Source organism: Stomoxys calcitrans, chromosome 1 (genome assembly GCF_963082655.1).
Source record: "Stomoxys calcitrans chromosome 1, idStoCalc2.1, whole genome shotgun sequence".
Lineage (NCBI taxonomy): Eukaryota > Metazoa > Arthropoda > Insecta > Diptera > Muscidae > Stomoxys > Stomoxys calcitrans.
This window is the reverse complement of record NC_081552.1, coordinates 142,673,050-142,689,500: the sequence shown is the minus strand read 5'-3', so window position 1 is coordinate 142,689,500 and position 16,451 is coordinate 142,673,050. Positions and strand designations below refer to the sequence as shown.

General features: G+C 37.5%; 1 protein-coding gene across 3 annotated transcripts in view; it reads left to right on the top strand.

Annotated features, from left to right (window-relative positions):
* Positions 1 to 1,979: 1,979 nt before the first annotated feature.
* LOC106089368 (uncharacterized) overlaps positions 1,980 to 16,451 on the top strand; it is a 49,909-nt gene continuing 35,437 nt past the window's right edge. Inside the window, exons 1-2 of one of the 3 annotated variants that reach the window (XM_013255203.2) lie at positions 1,984 to 2,229; positions 12,280 to 12,404. In XM_013255203.2, the coding sequence (XP_013110657.1) occupies positions 12,321 to 12,404 (84 nt within the window). In that variant the 5' untranslated portion in view covers positions 1,984 to 2,229; positions 12,280 to 12,320. Of the gene's footprint in view, positions 2,230 to 12,279; positions 12,405 to 16,451 lie in introns of all 3 variants that reach the window. The other 2 variants (XM_013255202.2, XM_013255204.2) reach the window with 2 other exon arrangements.

Below are 16,451 nucleotides of genomic sequence, written 5' to 3'. Positions count from 1 at the left end.
AAGCTAAAAGTAACAGCTGATAACTGACAGAAGAAAGAATGCAATTACAGAGTCACAAGCTGTGAAAAAATTTGCCTATATGAAAAATCCGCAATTACTTTTTGGGCAACCCAATAAATAGTCAATTAAGATTCTTTTTTGGGTGTTGTTGAACGATGTATTTATCTGAATGAAAGTAGCATTCAGACCAATGCCAGTAAATACAATTCTATTGTATTCGATGCAGGATTCACTAATAGAAGGTTAGGTCACATGCAAAAACACAAAGTGGATAGGCCCCATAAACATCATTAAGGATGTCAAATCTGACGATTGAAAATGTCATCATATAGGAGAAAACGTAAACAAAGAATGAATGTGAAAAGAGAACAAGTTGACATCCTCAATGCCAAGTACTGCCAAATATTAAAAAAAAGTATATCGGCTGATCGCTTGGCTTAACCTTATTCAGTGAATCCTGTATTCGATGTTGTTTTTAATAAAAATTGCTATCCCTAGGGGTGAACCATCATAAACAAAGTAGTACTCATTCATTTTTAAGTTTCGTCTCCGAATAAGATGACATTCTTGGGTTAGCCCAACATCTATCTTGTTGTTTTTGAGAGGGTTACGCAGGTCAATTTGCTGGCTTAGATCAACAAGAAATCTCACGTTGAAGGTATGTAAGTTTAATGATCTATGGGTCATTAGATTTTACTTTTTTTAAAGGACATTGTCCTCCTCAGGCTCCAAGAAAAATTTGCCAAGAAACAGAAATTGTTCAATAATTGATGATATTTAAGGGGTATTTTGGTGAAAGAGGTTTGCGAAAGTTTTTTCGTTGAAATAAGTTGTAACATTAATGGCTTTATGCACATTCACAGATGGGACAACCTTTTCAATTTACTCGATGTCCAGATTCTTTGCAGTTAGCGGAAAATGGGTCGGAGGTAGCAGTCTTTACTCGGTCACAGGCTGCAAGTTCCTGTTGCTTATCGCATTTAACGCAAGTATACGCCGAATTATAATTGCGTCAAATATAACCCCATCTTTGGCATCGATGGCATTGTAAATCGCTCTTTCTTTTCGATTACTCCCAGGAAACAATTGATTAACAATCCCACGAATGTTGGATACATCACCAATCATCTTGCTAGGCTTTAACGAAATAATAAACAGACCAGTGTCAATATTGTTTTTCATTGATGTAGGAGTTTTAAATTTGGGAACAGATTCTACAGTCTCTGCAACCAGGACATCTAGTTTGGGTTTAATATGTGAATTGACATCGGCGAAGTAAAGCTTACTCTTATTTCTAACTTTAACTTGTCGAGCGCAAATCATCCACCAACTTAAATAATAAAAAAAAACGTTGTGTGTGGTTTGTAATTGCTTGTTTGACAGATTTTACTTCCAAGTCACCAGCAAGGCGAATCTATTTCGTTAATGTTGTTAGTTGAAATAGCTTCATTAAGCTGGAATATGTCGACATTTTGTGGCAGAATGGAGTCATCACGCTTTAGTCTGCGTTCGTTTTCAGGTGTTTTTGCTCGGTAGATATTGGTTATGTATTCGCCGCCTTCTGTATATTTGATGATGAGGCCACTACATCATAATTCATGTCGGGTGGTAAGGATCCTGGCATCGCGGTTGCAAAATACGCAATTGTATGTTTGGAAAGATCTATTCTATTCTCAATTAACTAATAAAAAATTTTTAAAAATCTCGCAGTAAAAAACTACATCTGTTTAGCGCAAGTTCCAGGGTGGTGTTTTCATCGTTAGGATAAGCAGTAAGCATATATAGAAAACCATATGCAAAATACGCGGGTTTGTTTTCCACTACTTTATGTAAGTATATGCTGTCAACGGCAAAGATGAATTTAAAACTATTCGAGCGCCATCTTCCAAATTTCCCGTCGAAATTATAAAAAAATGACATCTGTATATTCGACGAATTGCTGAACACTACCATAGTTGAATTAATTCAACCATGAACACTACCAAAGCAAATATCTATAGTCTATCAGATTGACGAAGCGATAAAAGTCCGAGCGATAAGTTTTGATGTAAAATTTAACTAATAAACATTGATTTCGGACATTTTGGAATAGAGAAATTACAATAATATACAACCAACGTCTTGCACGCTTTAATTTTCTTTCTTTATCGTTACTTCCATAAAGAAGCCCGAAAGATCGAATATTATATTCACCTTTGCCGGCACATAAATCTGTTTGTTAAATAAAAGGTAAGTTCCATTTTTTTGAATCGTAAGAGTATTTAGCATAACAGTCAGTGAGTTGTAGTGATTCATTGTGAACTTTGTACTTTCAATGTCTGTTTTATGTGGAAGCAGAAAATCACTTGAATTGCATCATTTTACTTTAGACAAATCGAGTCAAAAGTGCACTTTGCAGGGCGCAACTTTTACTACAACCTTCCAAACATCTTTTGATGGCTAAAAAAAATTGAATTTATGTATTATTGGTACTTAAATAAGCGCATTGAATAAGAAACAGGATCTCAGTATGCAGACACGGTAGCAGATGCGGTAAACAGCTACCGGGTGAATGTAGTCCTTGGAGAACGACCGCCTTCCGTTGCACCTGAAGAAATTGATCTCTTCCGGTAAACCAGAGTAGTTTCGGCTTAATTACGTTCCGGCCGCCGCCAACCGCCTCAACTCCTACAGAGCAAGGATTGATGCACCACAAACTGCTACAACAACAACAATAGTATCGCTCATCGATGTGCTGTGTTCTGCTTTTGTCAAACTGAATACCGACAGCGTTACCGTTAAAATATATCAAAAAGGGACACAACAAGTGGCATTCGTTCAAAAAAGGAGCATAATTTTTCTAAAAAGGTGACACAAAAAATGTCACTTTATATAGGCGTAAAGTTTGGTTAAGCCGATTTGTATATGCCCTCCATTATGTACTCCAAGTTCTCTGGATGATTTTTCTCAATCCGGAGAACATGCCATGATTATTGAAGGCCAAGTAGTACTTCATATAGACAATTTCAGCCAAATTCAATAAGGATTTGGTGTCCAGCAGCTCAAGACTTAAACCGTCCTCTAGTGGCTCAAGATGTCAAGATCCCAGATCGGGTTATGTGGCACCTTTATCAGGTTATGGACCATACGTTGCACAGTTATTGGAAGTCATAACAAAAGACGTCATGCTTAATTTCAGCCAAATCGGATGAGAATTGCGCCCTCTGGTGGCTCAAAAAATCAAGATCCCCCATCGCTTTATATGACAGCTATATCAAAACATGGACCGATATAGCCCTTTTACAATCCCAACCGATCTACCCCAATAAGAATATATGTGCAAAATTTCAAGCGGCTAGCTTTACTCCTTCGAGTGTTAGCGTTCTTTCGACAGACAGACGGACATGCTTAGATCGACTTAAAATGTCATGAAGATCAGGAATATACATACTTTATGGGGTCTTGGACGAATATTTCGAGGAGTTACGAACGGAATGACGAAATTAGTATACCCGCATCCTATAGTGGAGGGTATAAAAAGTGATGCACAATTTCTAAATGGATTTCTTTTTTCAACTATACTCGGCGAGAATGTGAATTGCAAATTTGCGTCAAGGTGCGGAGAGCAAGATTTTTAAATATCAATGATTGCAAAATCTCGTGCGGCCTTACTCGTGTTTCAAGATATTGACGGATGAAGTGAAGTCGCTTAGCATACTCAGAACGATCGACATAGTATACACACGATCACTATTTCGTTTAGCTACATGCTGAATGATGGAGTGAGAAGGACCCCAATTAGTAGGTATGAATAGATGCATATGGAAATTTTCCTATAAAGATTCAAGATTTAACCCAATAAATGGGAACCCTCAATTTCTAGTCTGAACTGATTGCTGCTACGCGACACCTCTTCGTTCCGGCCGCCGCCAACCGCCTCAACTCCTACAGAGCAAGGATTGATGCACCACAAACTGCTACAACAACAACAATAGTATCGCTCATCGATGTGCTGTGTTCTGCTTTTGTCAAACTGAATACCGACAGCGTTACCGTTAAAATATATCAAAAAGGGACACAACAAGTGGCATTCGTTCAAAAAAGGAGCATAATTTTTCTAAAAAGGTGACACAAAAAATGTCACTTTATATAGGCGTAAAGTTTGGTTAAGCCGATTTGTATATGCCCTCCATTATGTACTCCAAGTTCTCTGGATGATTTTTCTCAATCCGGAGAACATGCCATGATTATTGAAGGCCAAGTAGTACTTCATATAGACAATTTCAGCCAAATTCAATAAGGATTTGGTGTCCAGCAGCTCAAGACTTAAACCGTCCTCTAGTGGCTCAAGATGTCAAGATCCCAGATCGGGTTATGTGGCACCTTTATCAGGTTATGGACCATACGTTGCACAGTTATTGGAAGTCATAACAAAAGACGTCATGCTTAATTTCAGCCAAATCGGATGAGAATTGCGCCCTCTGGTGGCTCAAAAAATCAAGATCCCCCATCGCTTTATATGACAGCTATATCAAAACATGGACCGATATAGCCCTTTTACAATCCCAACCGATCTACCCCAATAAGAATATATGTGCAAAATTTCAAGCGGCTAGCTTTACTCCTTCGAGTGTTAGCGTTCTTTCGACAGACAGACGGACATGCTTAGATCGACTTAAAATGTCATGAAGATCAGGAATATACATACTTTATGGGGTCTTGGACGAATATTTCGAGGAGTTACGAACGGAATGACGAAATTAGTATACCCGCATCCTATAGTGGAGGGTATAAAAAGTGATGCACAATTTCTAAATGGATTTCTTTTTTCAACTATACTCGGCGAGAATGTGAATTGCAAATTTGCGTCAAGGTGCGGAGAGCAAGATTTTTAAATATCAATGATTGCAAAATCTCGTGCGGCCTTACTCGTGTTTCAAGATATTGACGGATGAAGTGAAGTCGCTTAGCATACTCAGAACGATCGACATAGTATGCACACGATCACTATTTCGTTTAGCTACATGCTGAATGATGGAGTGAGAATGACACCAATTAGTAGGTATGAATAGATGCATATGGAAATTTTCCTATAAAGATTCAAGATTTAACCCAATAAATGGGAACCCTCAATTTCTAGTCTGAACTGATTGCTGCTACGCGACACCTCTTCGTAAAAATCTTCTATTTGAAGAGGTGTCGCCAGCAATTGTGAGGGAAGTACCACCGCTGGATAAACGTCAGATACTCTCGTCAAGATTTGAACTATGTACCGCGGTTATTTAAGTGAAAACTAATAATAAAGAATGATTTTTGAAAAGTGGCACAGAGAAGTGGAAAAGTGGCCCAAAAACCCAAAAAGTATGGTATTTAGTAGCACAATAAAAAAGTGGCACACGAGTGTCATCGTCAAAAAAAAGTGTCAAATTTGATACTTAAGTGGCACAACGTGCAACGTGGTGAAGTGCGGGTGAACACAAATCTGATGTCGGGTTTGGGCCAATGGCCTGTGGATACCCTGGGACCCAAAAACTCGCATGCATGATGAAGAGCCCAACACTAGCTCCAAAGAGCTGGTACTGATTGGTATTGGAGGCAATTGTAATCTTATTGTTGTTGTGGCCACATGCCTATATGTGGAGGTGGAACATGGTAGCCATTGATTATTTAAAGGCGCCAATAATTCGTCTTTTCATATCGAGAATCAGAGGCACTCAGTATTTATGCAAGAGCCAATGCCACCCGGCCTCTCTGAGACTCTCCGTATGGAGCAGCTAAGCTTCTCATGACGGGTATGAGCACCTGTGTGGTGCTCATAGCTAAAATTTCCAGCCTTTGTGGTGCTTAGCTGTCCCGTGCCGGAATGTAGGCATTGCAGTTAACAAAAAGGAGTGGACGTGTTTTTAATGCGTTTCACAACTATATCTCTTTCAACGAAGACTACACTACTGGTTAGGGCCTTAGAGTACAAGAACTATCCTCTCCCTAAAACCAGCTTGGACATTGGTGTAATTAAAATGGTAAAAGAAGAAGGCTCCATGCCTAGGAACATGTGGAGCGTGGTGGTAGATGAACGGTCATCCGTATACCCCTACGTCCTTATGGACGGTGCGTTCAGACGGGGTGCTAAAATCACTGCGGGTGGATAATCCAGTTAACTTTATCTCAAGGTGCATGCTAGGGGGGAAAGGAGGAACGCTGAAAATAATTCGACAGCAGGGGAAGTATCTGTTGAAGAATTGTCCACATCGCAAGGATCTCACGTCCTGAGAAAGATTGGTTCGTTGCTCTCTGAACTGCCCCTGGATGCGAGATTTGGCTGACTCAGACGACGAGGCTAAAGCGACGGTTTTAAAAATCTGAAGCCTATCTATGGTCCAGTTTCTACATACGGTTGTATGTACCGGATTGACCCGATGGAATCCTTCATCGACAATGGCTGCCGCCTCGGTGTAGAACACACTGCTACAACAACAACAACCGAAGATTCGGTGGTAGCCATTGATGTCGCCTTTGAAACATGAGATATTGTTTAAAGTCGCTTCTGCAAGAAAACGGGGCTCATTGTGGAAAATGATGGTTGTTTGCATGTGGGAGTGGCGATCCTCGTTAAGCTCCCATATGTGAGCAAGTTCGATCCTGTCCAAAAGGACTGATCGCCGCGGGAACATGGCCATTAGTTATTGAAAGGCGCCAAAAACTCACCTTGTCATACCGAGCATTATAGGCACTCAGTATTTGTGCAAGAGCCGGTGCCGCGCGACCTCTCACTGAGACTCTCCACTCGATACCACTGATTGTCCGCGACTGTATTGCAGCTACTCCGTATGGAGCACTCCACTATCCACATCCTGTGGACGTGCCCGGTAGCTCGGAGCTGAGCTTCTCGTGACAACGATGACCACTATAATAGTTATCCCGTGCCGGGATGCCTCGAGGTAGTTTTAGAATGTTGGGCTCCTCCTCACTAGCTAAGAAAGTAAATGCCAATGGATAATTCCATTTGTTTTTTACTAAGCACAACACAATTGTTATGTTAATAATGTTTTGAACTTGTGTGTGTGTGTGATTGAAATAAAGAAAATTACAACATAGGTGCACAATCGTACAAACAAATTGGTAGTTTGTTTGTTTATTTGTTTTCAGTTTCACATACAACAAGATTTTTAATCTTATAATTATAGTATGTGAATTTTGTTGTAATAATAAGATTGTTACAATAGTTGATTTAATAAATAAACTTGTATTGATAAAAATCGCATTAAACAAAACAAAAATTAGATAAGATAAGACAAATGTTTCCCGCCATAAGTGGACAATCTTTAACATAAATACAAGGTTACAAAATTATTAGAAATATTCATATAAAGCGTTTTAAAACCATTTGCGTTGCCAATAAATTGAATATGGGGAGGCACAGAAAAATTGCTATTTAGATAGCGAATGGGTAACATGAGTAATAACAACATTCTTCTGCTAGATGTACCAATTTTAAATTTGGTGTAAAGATTTTCAGTAGTTCTGTTGTACACTGCCAAGAATTGTGAGCCGGCAGACGGGTGGCTCAGTGAACACGATGGCGCTGATGATGGGGCCCTAACCAGGCATTGGAAACGGGTTTATGGTGTCTAATCCTACAGCATCAGACTTTATAGAGAGGCAACATTTTGCTACATCACTGGCGTGTACGCATGAGAATTCAAATGAACAGTACATTGGATATGGGTAGCATTGGACGATCTATAGTGGTGATTTAAATTCTGTGGCGCTTTTATGAAAGCTTCATTAATTTTGCCAGGATCTCCAAATGTTATTCGTGGTGTTTTTCGCCGATTCCTATTTCCCGTATAGCTTTCCACTTCCTTTTTGTATTTGTAGTATTTTGAAAATTGTTGGCATAGTAGATTATTTTGCTTCTCTGTATCGGCTTGTTAACCTCAGTGATCGAAATTCTTCATGCAACTGAGGAAACTTAAAGATTTTCTATCCTTTGAATGCAATATCTCTTTTATTTATTAATCCTTTTATAGCTGGGCTAAACCGGCATCCCTCCCCTTTGGGAGATTAATAGGCAACCATAACTAATAGAAAATGCACAGGGCCTGAGAGTGCGTTAGTATCTGTAATGAACAAGCAAAACATTAGTTGTTGCTAATAATGTTTCCTACTCATTGCATATTCTAAGTAATGTCAAAGAAAACAACAACGACATAATAAAAGGGAAAAACAGGTTTCAATGTCCATCAGCATTATGGTGGAAATGAACCAAACACATTGATGCTAAAAATACTAGCTCAGTTAAAAATAACTTGAAGGTCACTAGATGAAGGAATTGACACATGGAAATATGTTGTACAGAAGTTGTTGATTTGTTGTGGTACTTAGATTTCATAGGAAATCCCCTTATATACCAGAGAAAAGCAAGCCAAGAACTGTGAGCCGGCAGACGGGAGGCTTAGTGACCACAATGGCGCTGATGATGGGGCCCTAACCAGGCATCCGAAACGTTCGCTAATGGTGTGTTGTCTATATCCATTGCGCCTGTATGTCTATTCAAGGCATTTGCTGCGGAACTCCACAATTTTGTAAATGTCACACTTTATCATTTAATAATGCGAGTTGTTCATCTACTGAAACCATGGCAACAATTTCGTTCCAATGTATTTTATAAAACTCTCTTGTAAAAGTCCCATAACACATTTTCTTAAAATTATGATATTTTATTCGTTCTTCTTCTTGTGGTGGTTCACCATTACACGTTAAGAAAATATGTTCGTATTTTGAGAAGCATGAGAGCTGATCATAGAGCAAAACTTTGTCGATATTTGAAAGGAGGAAAATGTCCAGGAGACTATTAGTGGTTGCAGTGGAATGCGTTGGAGTGCTTGTATTCACGGATTGCATACCCATTGCGTTTAAAGAGTCTGTAAGTGTAAATTCTCGGAAAAGATTCGAATTCAGATCACCATTATTAAGTCGTACGCTTTGATCTATAAATACATCCCAGAAGCAGCTTGTGTGAATTTACAATTGCTTCCACAAAAATATTGTCTCTAATTTCTCATCCGTGTCTGATTTTCGAACAACCGCACACGGGGTATTGTTAAGGAACTTCTGTCATTTCGAAAAATTTAAAAACGCTATGCACCAATCATGCTATCTGTAATAGCGGGGCTAAACCAAGTTTAGTTTTGGTGGCGCAAATTCCCACTGAGCTGACAAATTTCTTGGCAAAATAAAAAAAAAAACTTTTAAAATCCAAACGAAGCATTTGACGTTCTAATGGGATTTGCATACAATTCTGGAATTAGAAAATTTCATCAGATGGGCTAATGACTTTACCTTGTATAAATTTGCCTAGGGTATTAAGATGTAAGATTTTTGTTTGCACCTTTTTTGGGTATTTATTATTTCGCAGATATCTTGGGTATAAAAACATTTTGCAAAAAATTTGTGATGGTTTCGTATTCTTTGTATATAAATCAGATCTTCTGATCTCATAAAATCGGATATTAGTTAGGTCAATAAATTTGTAATTTTTCATCCCATTTCGATGAAATTTGGCACTGTAAGTTCTGTGGAGTGTGTTTCAGATCGGACTATATTTGAATACAGCTGCCCTATAGACCGACCGCCCATAAAAGAAGAATTTTTCATCCGATTTGGATGAAATTTGAAACCGTTCGTTTTTATGGACATCTAAACCATTGTGTCGAGCACCGTCCAGTTCGGACCATATTTATATATCGCTGCCATATAGACCGATTTCCCAATATAGAGTATTGAGCCCATAAAAGGAGCATTTTCATCCGATTTGGATGAAATTTGAAACAGTTCGTTGTTGGCATTTTTCTTCCGACTTGGATGAAACTTAATTCAGAAATACCATGTCGATTTTACAATTGCTGAGGTTGTAAAATATTTCCTGTGTGTAGGAGTCTACCAGAACTTACTGTGCCAAATTTCATCGAAATCGGATGAAAAATTAACAATTTATTGCTTCAATACTCGGGAGATCGGTCAATATAGCGGTTATATAACAAATATCCGATTTTATGACATCAGAAGTTCAGGTTTATATACAAAGAATACGAAACCATCAAACATTTTTTGCAAAATGTTTTTATACCCAAGATATCTGCAAAATTATAAATACCCATGTTATATTCTTACGAGATGGTCGATCAATAGAAAGTCGATGTTTAAAACATAACAATCAATTTATTTATTTAAACAATACTTTAAATGATATTAATGAAAAAAAATAAAAGGTAATTAAGCAAGTATGATGAAATTGTCTTTAAGAGATGTGTATTGGTTGACGGTTACAACTTGACTCAGCGTGTGTGCAGAAATACAAAAACTGTTGAGCCAGCTGCGCTGCCATGAAGTTGCCAGATTATTACAATAAAACAGAAGATTGTTAGGGTTACCGTAACAACCCAGCTTTTGGGTATTGATGGGTAAATACCCGTGTATTTACTCATCGCTCATCTCTAACCATGTAGCCTGTTTGTGTATGTCGAACAATAATCCAGACGAACAAACAACAATCGTTCGAAATCGAATCTTTTTCGATTTCTGTATGCCGAATTTCATTTTTTCCCCTGCACATATGTAAGTCAATGTTTTTACCCGGCACGGGATAGCTGTTAGCACTGAGTACCTATGATGCTCGATATGACAAGGCAAGTTATTGGCGCCTTTAAATAACCAATGGTCACCATGTTCCCGCGGCGATCGGTCCTTTGCACCGGAACGAGCTTGCTCCACATGAAAATGTGGTTACAACAACAATGTTTTTTATTTTCACTTGCTTACGATTTTGGGATTGATTTGCGCTTCAAACTGTGTATTGTTCATCGTTGCCGCGAGGTACCGGGCGCGTTCCCAGCTTGCGGATTGTAGAGAGCTCCAACTACAGTCGCGAACAATCAGCGGTATCGAGTGAAGAGTCTCGGTGAGAAGCCGGACGGCACCAGCTATTTTATAAATACTGAATGCCAATGATGCTCGATATAACATGGCGAGTTTTTGGCGCCTTTAAATAACGTATAGCCATCTTGTCCCGCGGTGATCCCGGAACGAGCTTGCTCGTCTCTGGAGCTTGACGAGGATCGCCACCTCATCGTACAGGTATGTGGTGACAACAACAAAAACCTCGAGGCACAAAGGAACAATTTTTACTTTTGAAGCTCCTAGAGGTTCGAATTTGTGTCCAAATTAGCAGAAGTACACTAAAGAGAGATATCCGTTAATTGTTATAGGCAACCTTTTTTGGCCCCTAATTTTTATCATAGACTCCATGGTGAGCATCTAAGGATCTTAAATGTTAATATAAGTATAATTTTATAATATCAATTGTTTTTTGCTTTCCATTTTTACTAAAATATTCTCGCTCGTAAGCAAATTATCAAGTGGCAGGTTTTGAGATTGTTTATATACATGAACCCATTTTTGTAGGGGAATGCTTACGCTATTGTTCGGCTTGTCGTTCGACAAATTCTTCGTTTGAAATGAGATCACAGATTTTAGGAGTTTTACAAGATATACAAACTGCTTGGTCTTCCTAATATCGTAAGAGTGGCACAGTTTAGATTAATGCTAGTTGGCATGTCGAATGCAGCATTTTTATCAAATCCTCTTTGTGTTCCTTCGTAGATAGAAAATTATTTTGTAAATTATTACGAAATTACGCTCAATTGTGTTGAGAAAGTTTGTGAAATATACAAATAAAAATTTTCCTGACCTTTTGGCACCATTTATAGCCTATTTTTTATTTAATGGAACAATTGCAAAATGTAAACATCATACCGCAAGTAAAAATGGCAGTTTCACACATGTTTGAACCTAAATTGTGGGTTTATTAGAAAAGAAGACCCAGCAGTTTGTATATCTTGTAAAATTCCTAAAATCTTTGAATGAGATACACAAACCCAATCATTTTTTTTGTTCGACGTTGACAAACAGGCTATTGATTGAGTTTTGTGAATACGGCCGGTATACTCCATTTTATTTTGTGTAATTAAACCTCTGTCCTATCTATGTGTAGTCAATTAAGGAAGTTTGATTGATTAATTGCAAATAATTAAATATATATATATATATATAGTTTGGTTCATGAATCTGTTTCTGAAGTGAAATACTTTTGTCCTATGAAGAGACTCTAGATTCACATTGCTTATGTCGAAGGCCCAAGTATCGTGAAAACCGGCCACGTCCTGCTAAGTGCACTTTTGACCCAATATGAACATTAAAGTTTATTTTTAATAATTTAATTAAATCTTTGGTATTCCGTAGACAAAAACATTCATCCCTCGTACTCGCAAAAATATTCTCAAATGTCCTCAAAAACAATGCTGCACTTTTTGATTGGAGCCATAGTCACGGGAGTGGGATCGTATTATTACTATTACCACATGAAAGTAACTACTTGCAAATAATTTTGGCTTTAAAATTATACTACTAACTCTAATGCTGGGCGGGGGGCGTACATTGGAACACAACAATGTACACCTATATAAGGTAGGGCCATGCCGTTAGCTGAGTTGATGTGAATGTTTTCTAACACTGGTATTCATAAAACCTAATATAGCTTTGAAATAAAAATAATTTCACGGATTCACTTTATAGAACTGTAAAACGAACCTATTTTAAGACTTCTTTAAGTTATGTGAAAGTTTAAAATGCTTTTCTTTAACCGATATTTCAGACATAAATTACAAAATAGTGTTATAATGATGAAATACTACTATGAAAAACTATTCCAAGACTATGTATATTAGGGTGATGACTTTCGTCGTTTTTTCTCAAAAATAATATCCTGTCCCATGAATGCATGAACTTTTGCCTGCTAATGACGAAAATGACGTTTATTCTACTTACATAATGAAAAAGGTCACGAACAAACCACTTAGAAGTTATATTTTTGTGGGAAACTTATAACGTAAATGTCTGTTTGCGCTTTCTTTTCTTTGATCTTAAAATCTTTTTGAGATTCCATTGCAGGATATTGTCCGGCTTTAGACCATTGTCTAATGTTTCTATTCGGAGAATAGTATAGCAAACAAAGAAAAACATTTAAAAGTTAGCAAAAAGTGTGTTATTGCTAGAAGCATTTGACTGGTTTCCTGTATCGTGGTTTCATTTTCGACCAAGAAAAATCATCAGCAAGAGATGTCAAGTGGATCATGGTACTTTAACAACCATTCCAACTAGAGTAAGTTGTAAAGCATACATCTGAATTTGAATAAGCAGGGCTCTTTAAGACGACTTGATTCACAAGCGCAATAGAAAACAAATTAAATCTTACTTCCCTTATTCAAATCCAACTTATCCAAAGATGCTAATAGCAACAAACACAAACATCTTTTGCAAAACTCTTTTGTTCTTCGCACGGCGATCGCCCAGCGCTTGTTGGTGTTGTTGTAGCAGTTTGTGTGTGTTCTATCTTTCGTCTGCTTGATTCTGTTGACTGTCAAGACCCAGGAACTCTGCGACTAAGTCGGGGTGCGTCCACAGGGATCTGGGTCTGAGTCGAGTGGGTCTGGCTGGACAGTTAAACAGGTGACGTGTAACGTGCGGTCACCTGGTAGCCATTTACCGCATCTGCTACCGTGTCTGCATGAATGTTGTTTAGACCTGCTTGATCTAGAGGTTCTCTCTTGTAGCGCTGAACCTCACGATCTAGATCATGTAGCTCTACCTTAAAGCTTCTGGGCGATGGATATCTATCCACAAGGTGATGATTTGGATGGTTGATTCTGCCAGTGCTGTTTTTGTGTATAGGCAGTGACCTACACCACATGCGACGTGCCTTTCGTTTAGTTTGTCCGTTTGCGCTTTCTTTTTTTTGGTCTTAAAATCTTACTGAGATTCCATTGCAGGAAATTGTCCGGCTTTAGACCATTAAAACGTAAATCCAAAATTGAAAAAAGTGCTATGGCTTATAACCTTTGCGAAAAGCAACATAACCAATGAACAAAATGAGACATTGATTAAATAAATCAATGTACATCTCTCGTTTCTATGTACAGTTGAGTGAAGGTATCTCGTTTTGAATCGAATGAACAGTAGTGGTCATATAAATTTGATTTTGAAAAATTTACGTTTTATTGAAATCAAATGATAAAAACATAATTTTTCCTTAGTTATCTCAGAAGTCAAGATCAGGAAAATATGTATTTAAAAAAATGTAGGCAAGTTGCTGAGTTTATATAAAAATACAAGGAAATATTGCATCCAATATTTGCTTGGACAGCTAATTCGGGACACATACATTTTACAAGTATTAAGTACAAAGATGTATGATTTGTGTAACTTAAATTGGTTCTTCGGGTTGTTCTTAAGGTTCTTAGGGCACAGTTACATCTAATAACTAGTTGGGTAACCCTTTCATGTAGGTGCTGCTCTTCAACAGGGGGGAAGGCTTGCAACTAACTTTTTAGCGAACCTTGGAGTTATCAACTTGTTCTCCTCGCCAAAGCTTCCGAGAGTTTTTAAATGACTACGGGGATCTGAGAGGATCAGACCTGGATAAATCTTTGTTTTTTATTAGAAAAACCAGGGTTTAACGTCCCTGCAGGCAAGTTTTGGAGCATTATCGTCCATAATAACGAATAAAGTTGGCATGTTGTGAACCACAAATGCTTTTTTTGCTTTCTCCGTTGTCTCTCTATGGAAATGGTGGCGTTGTTGTTGTTGTAGCCACACTTTTATGTGGAGTTGACGATCTTCCTGTAGGTGAGCAAGTTCGTTCCGGTCCAAAGGACCAATCGCTAATTTACCGGGTTGACCTCCATTTCAGTTCCGGCGGTTCCGCTGACACTTTAGGCTCAAGACGGTCTCCCTGTTCTCATATTTTGATAAATATTTCGAATTCTCCTCAATATACCTTTCTTTTAGTCCCATATTGCCCCTAATTCCGATATTAAACAATTAAATATAGCCTATCACCCCTTCTGCACAACCTGCACTTTGTTAAAATTTCAAAAAAAAATCAGTTCAGCCGTTTTAGAGTCTATACGGAAGAAACAAACAAATATATATATATGTACAATTTTTGCTCTACTGTCATCCCATATTATCGCGACGTGTCTACGTGTCCTTTAAATAGTGTTTTGGGTGTGGGCGGCCACCCAGATACTTGGTCCCTAATATAAATATCATATTCGTAATTTACTATCGAACACCACTCATTTAATTCCCATGTTGTCCGGTCGGATCAACATGTCCTGTTTTTGATTTTTTTTTTTTCAGCCACATGCCATAAATATTTATACGATATTCGTAGTGTACTTTCAAGTGCTTTTATTTGAGACCCTTAAATATCGTTCGATACAGATACACACATGTTCGTGTAATTAATTTTTGTATCAGATTTGTTGTTGTTGTTCCCCTATGGCCCCTTGTCTTGTTGGAGAATGGTGCGGCATAGACCCAAGGGTATTTTTTTATGCATTAAAATCTTAAATTTGTGCACCCAATTTCGAGATAAAGAGTTTTTGAAGCTTTCGAAGGGGGAGGGTCAAATCCTTTGGATATCGAAATGTGAAGTACACTATTCACATCTTGGGTTTTGGCCTACATTCTGTGACAATTACATGAAAATCGAAATCGCAATCTCTACCATGTGTGAAAATTTTATGAATCACGTTGTATTTGAAAGATCATTTGTAATTCGCTTGTCTAGGCTATGGAATACTCTTCCTTCTAGTCTTAAAAACATCTCAGTATGTCAACAAACTTTTAAGACTAAGCTAATCAAACATTTCTTATAGGCAACTCAATTGAATTAATTTTCATCACTGAAAATATCTCACATTTGCTGCATTTTCTTGGTGTTTGAACGGATAATTGTGCGTTAGACTATGTTACTAATTTTTTTGTTTTAAACAATTTTTTTTTTAAATTCAATAAATTTGTTAGTTATTTATTTTAGTAACAGTATTATATTACATTTTAGTATTGATTTTTGTATTATAAAAACCTGAAAGTGTTCCAATCTATCAATGTAAAGCCCGGGTGGGCGATGTTTGATTAATAAAAATGAATGAATGAAAATCGGTTCAACCTTTTTTGTGTCTATAGGTAACATACAAACAAACTAACCAACAAAGCGCAACACTTTAATTTTTTTTAAATGATGTGTGCGCTACGATATAACCCCCAAAGGCGAATAATTCCTTATGAAATAATCCCCAACAAAAAATGAAATAAACCCCAATCGAAATAATGAAATAAATGATTAAATAAATAAAATAATAAATGATTAAAACTTGTTTTGGACGGACTCTTTGACTTGGAGCGATTTTACAGAGCTTTTTTCAATTTGACCCGCTTATGGTTACTCCTTATTGATGGAAGTCGTTGTTTGCTATTTCAACAGAAAATCTGCTGACTTTTTTTTTTTGCTAAAATAGCAAACATTTACTTTTGTTTTTAAATGACAAAACAGTTGAAAGTAGCTGAAA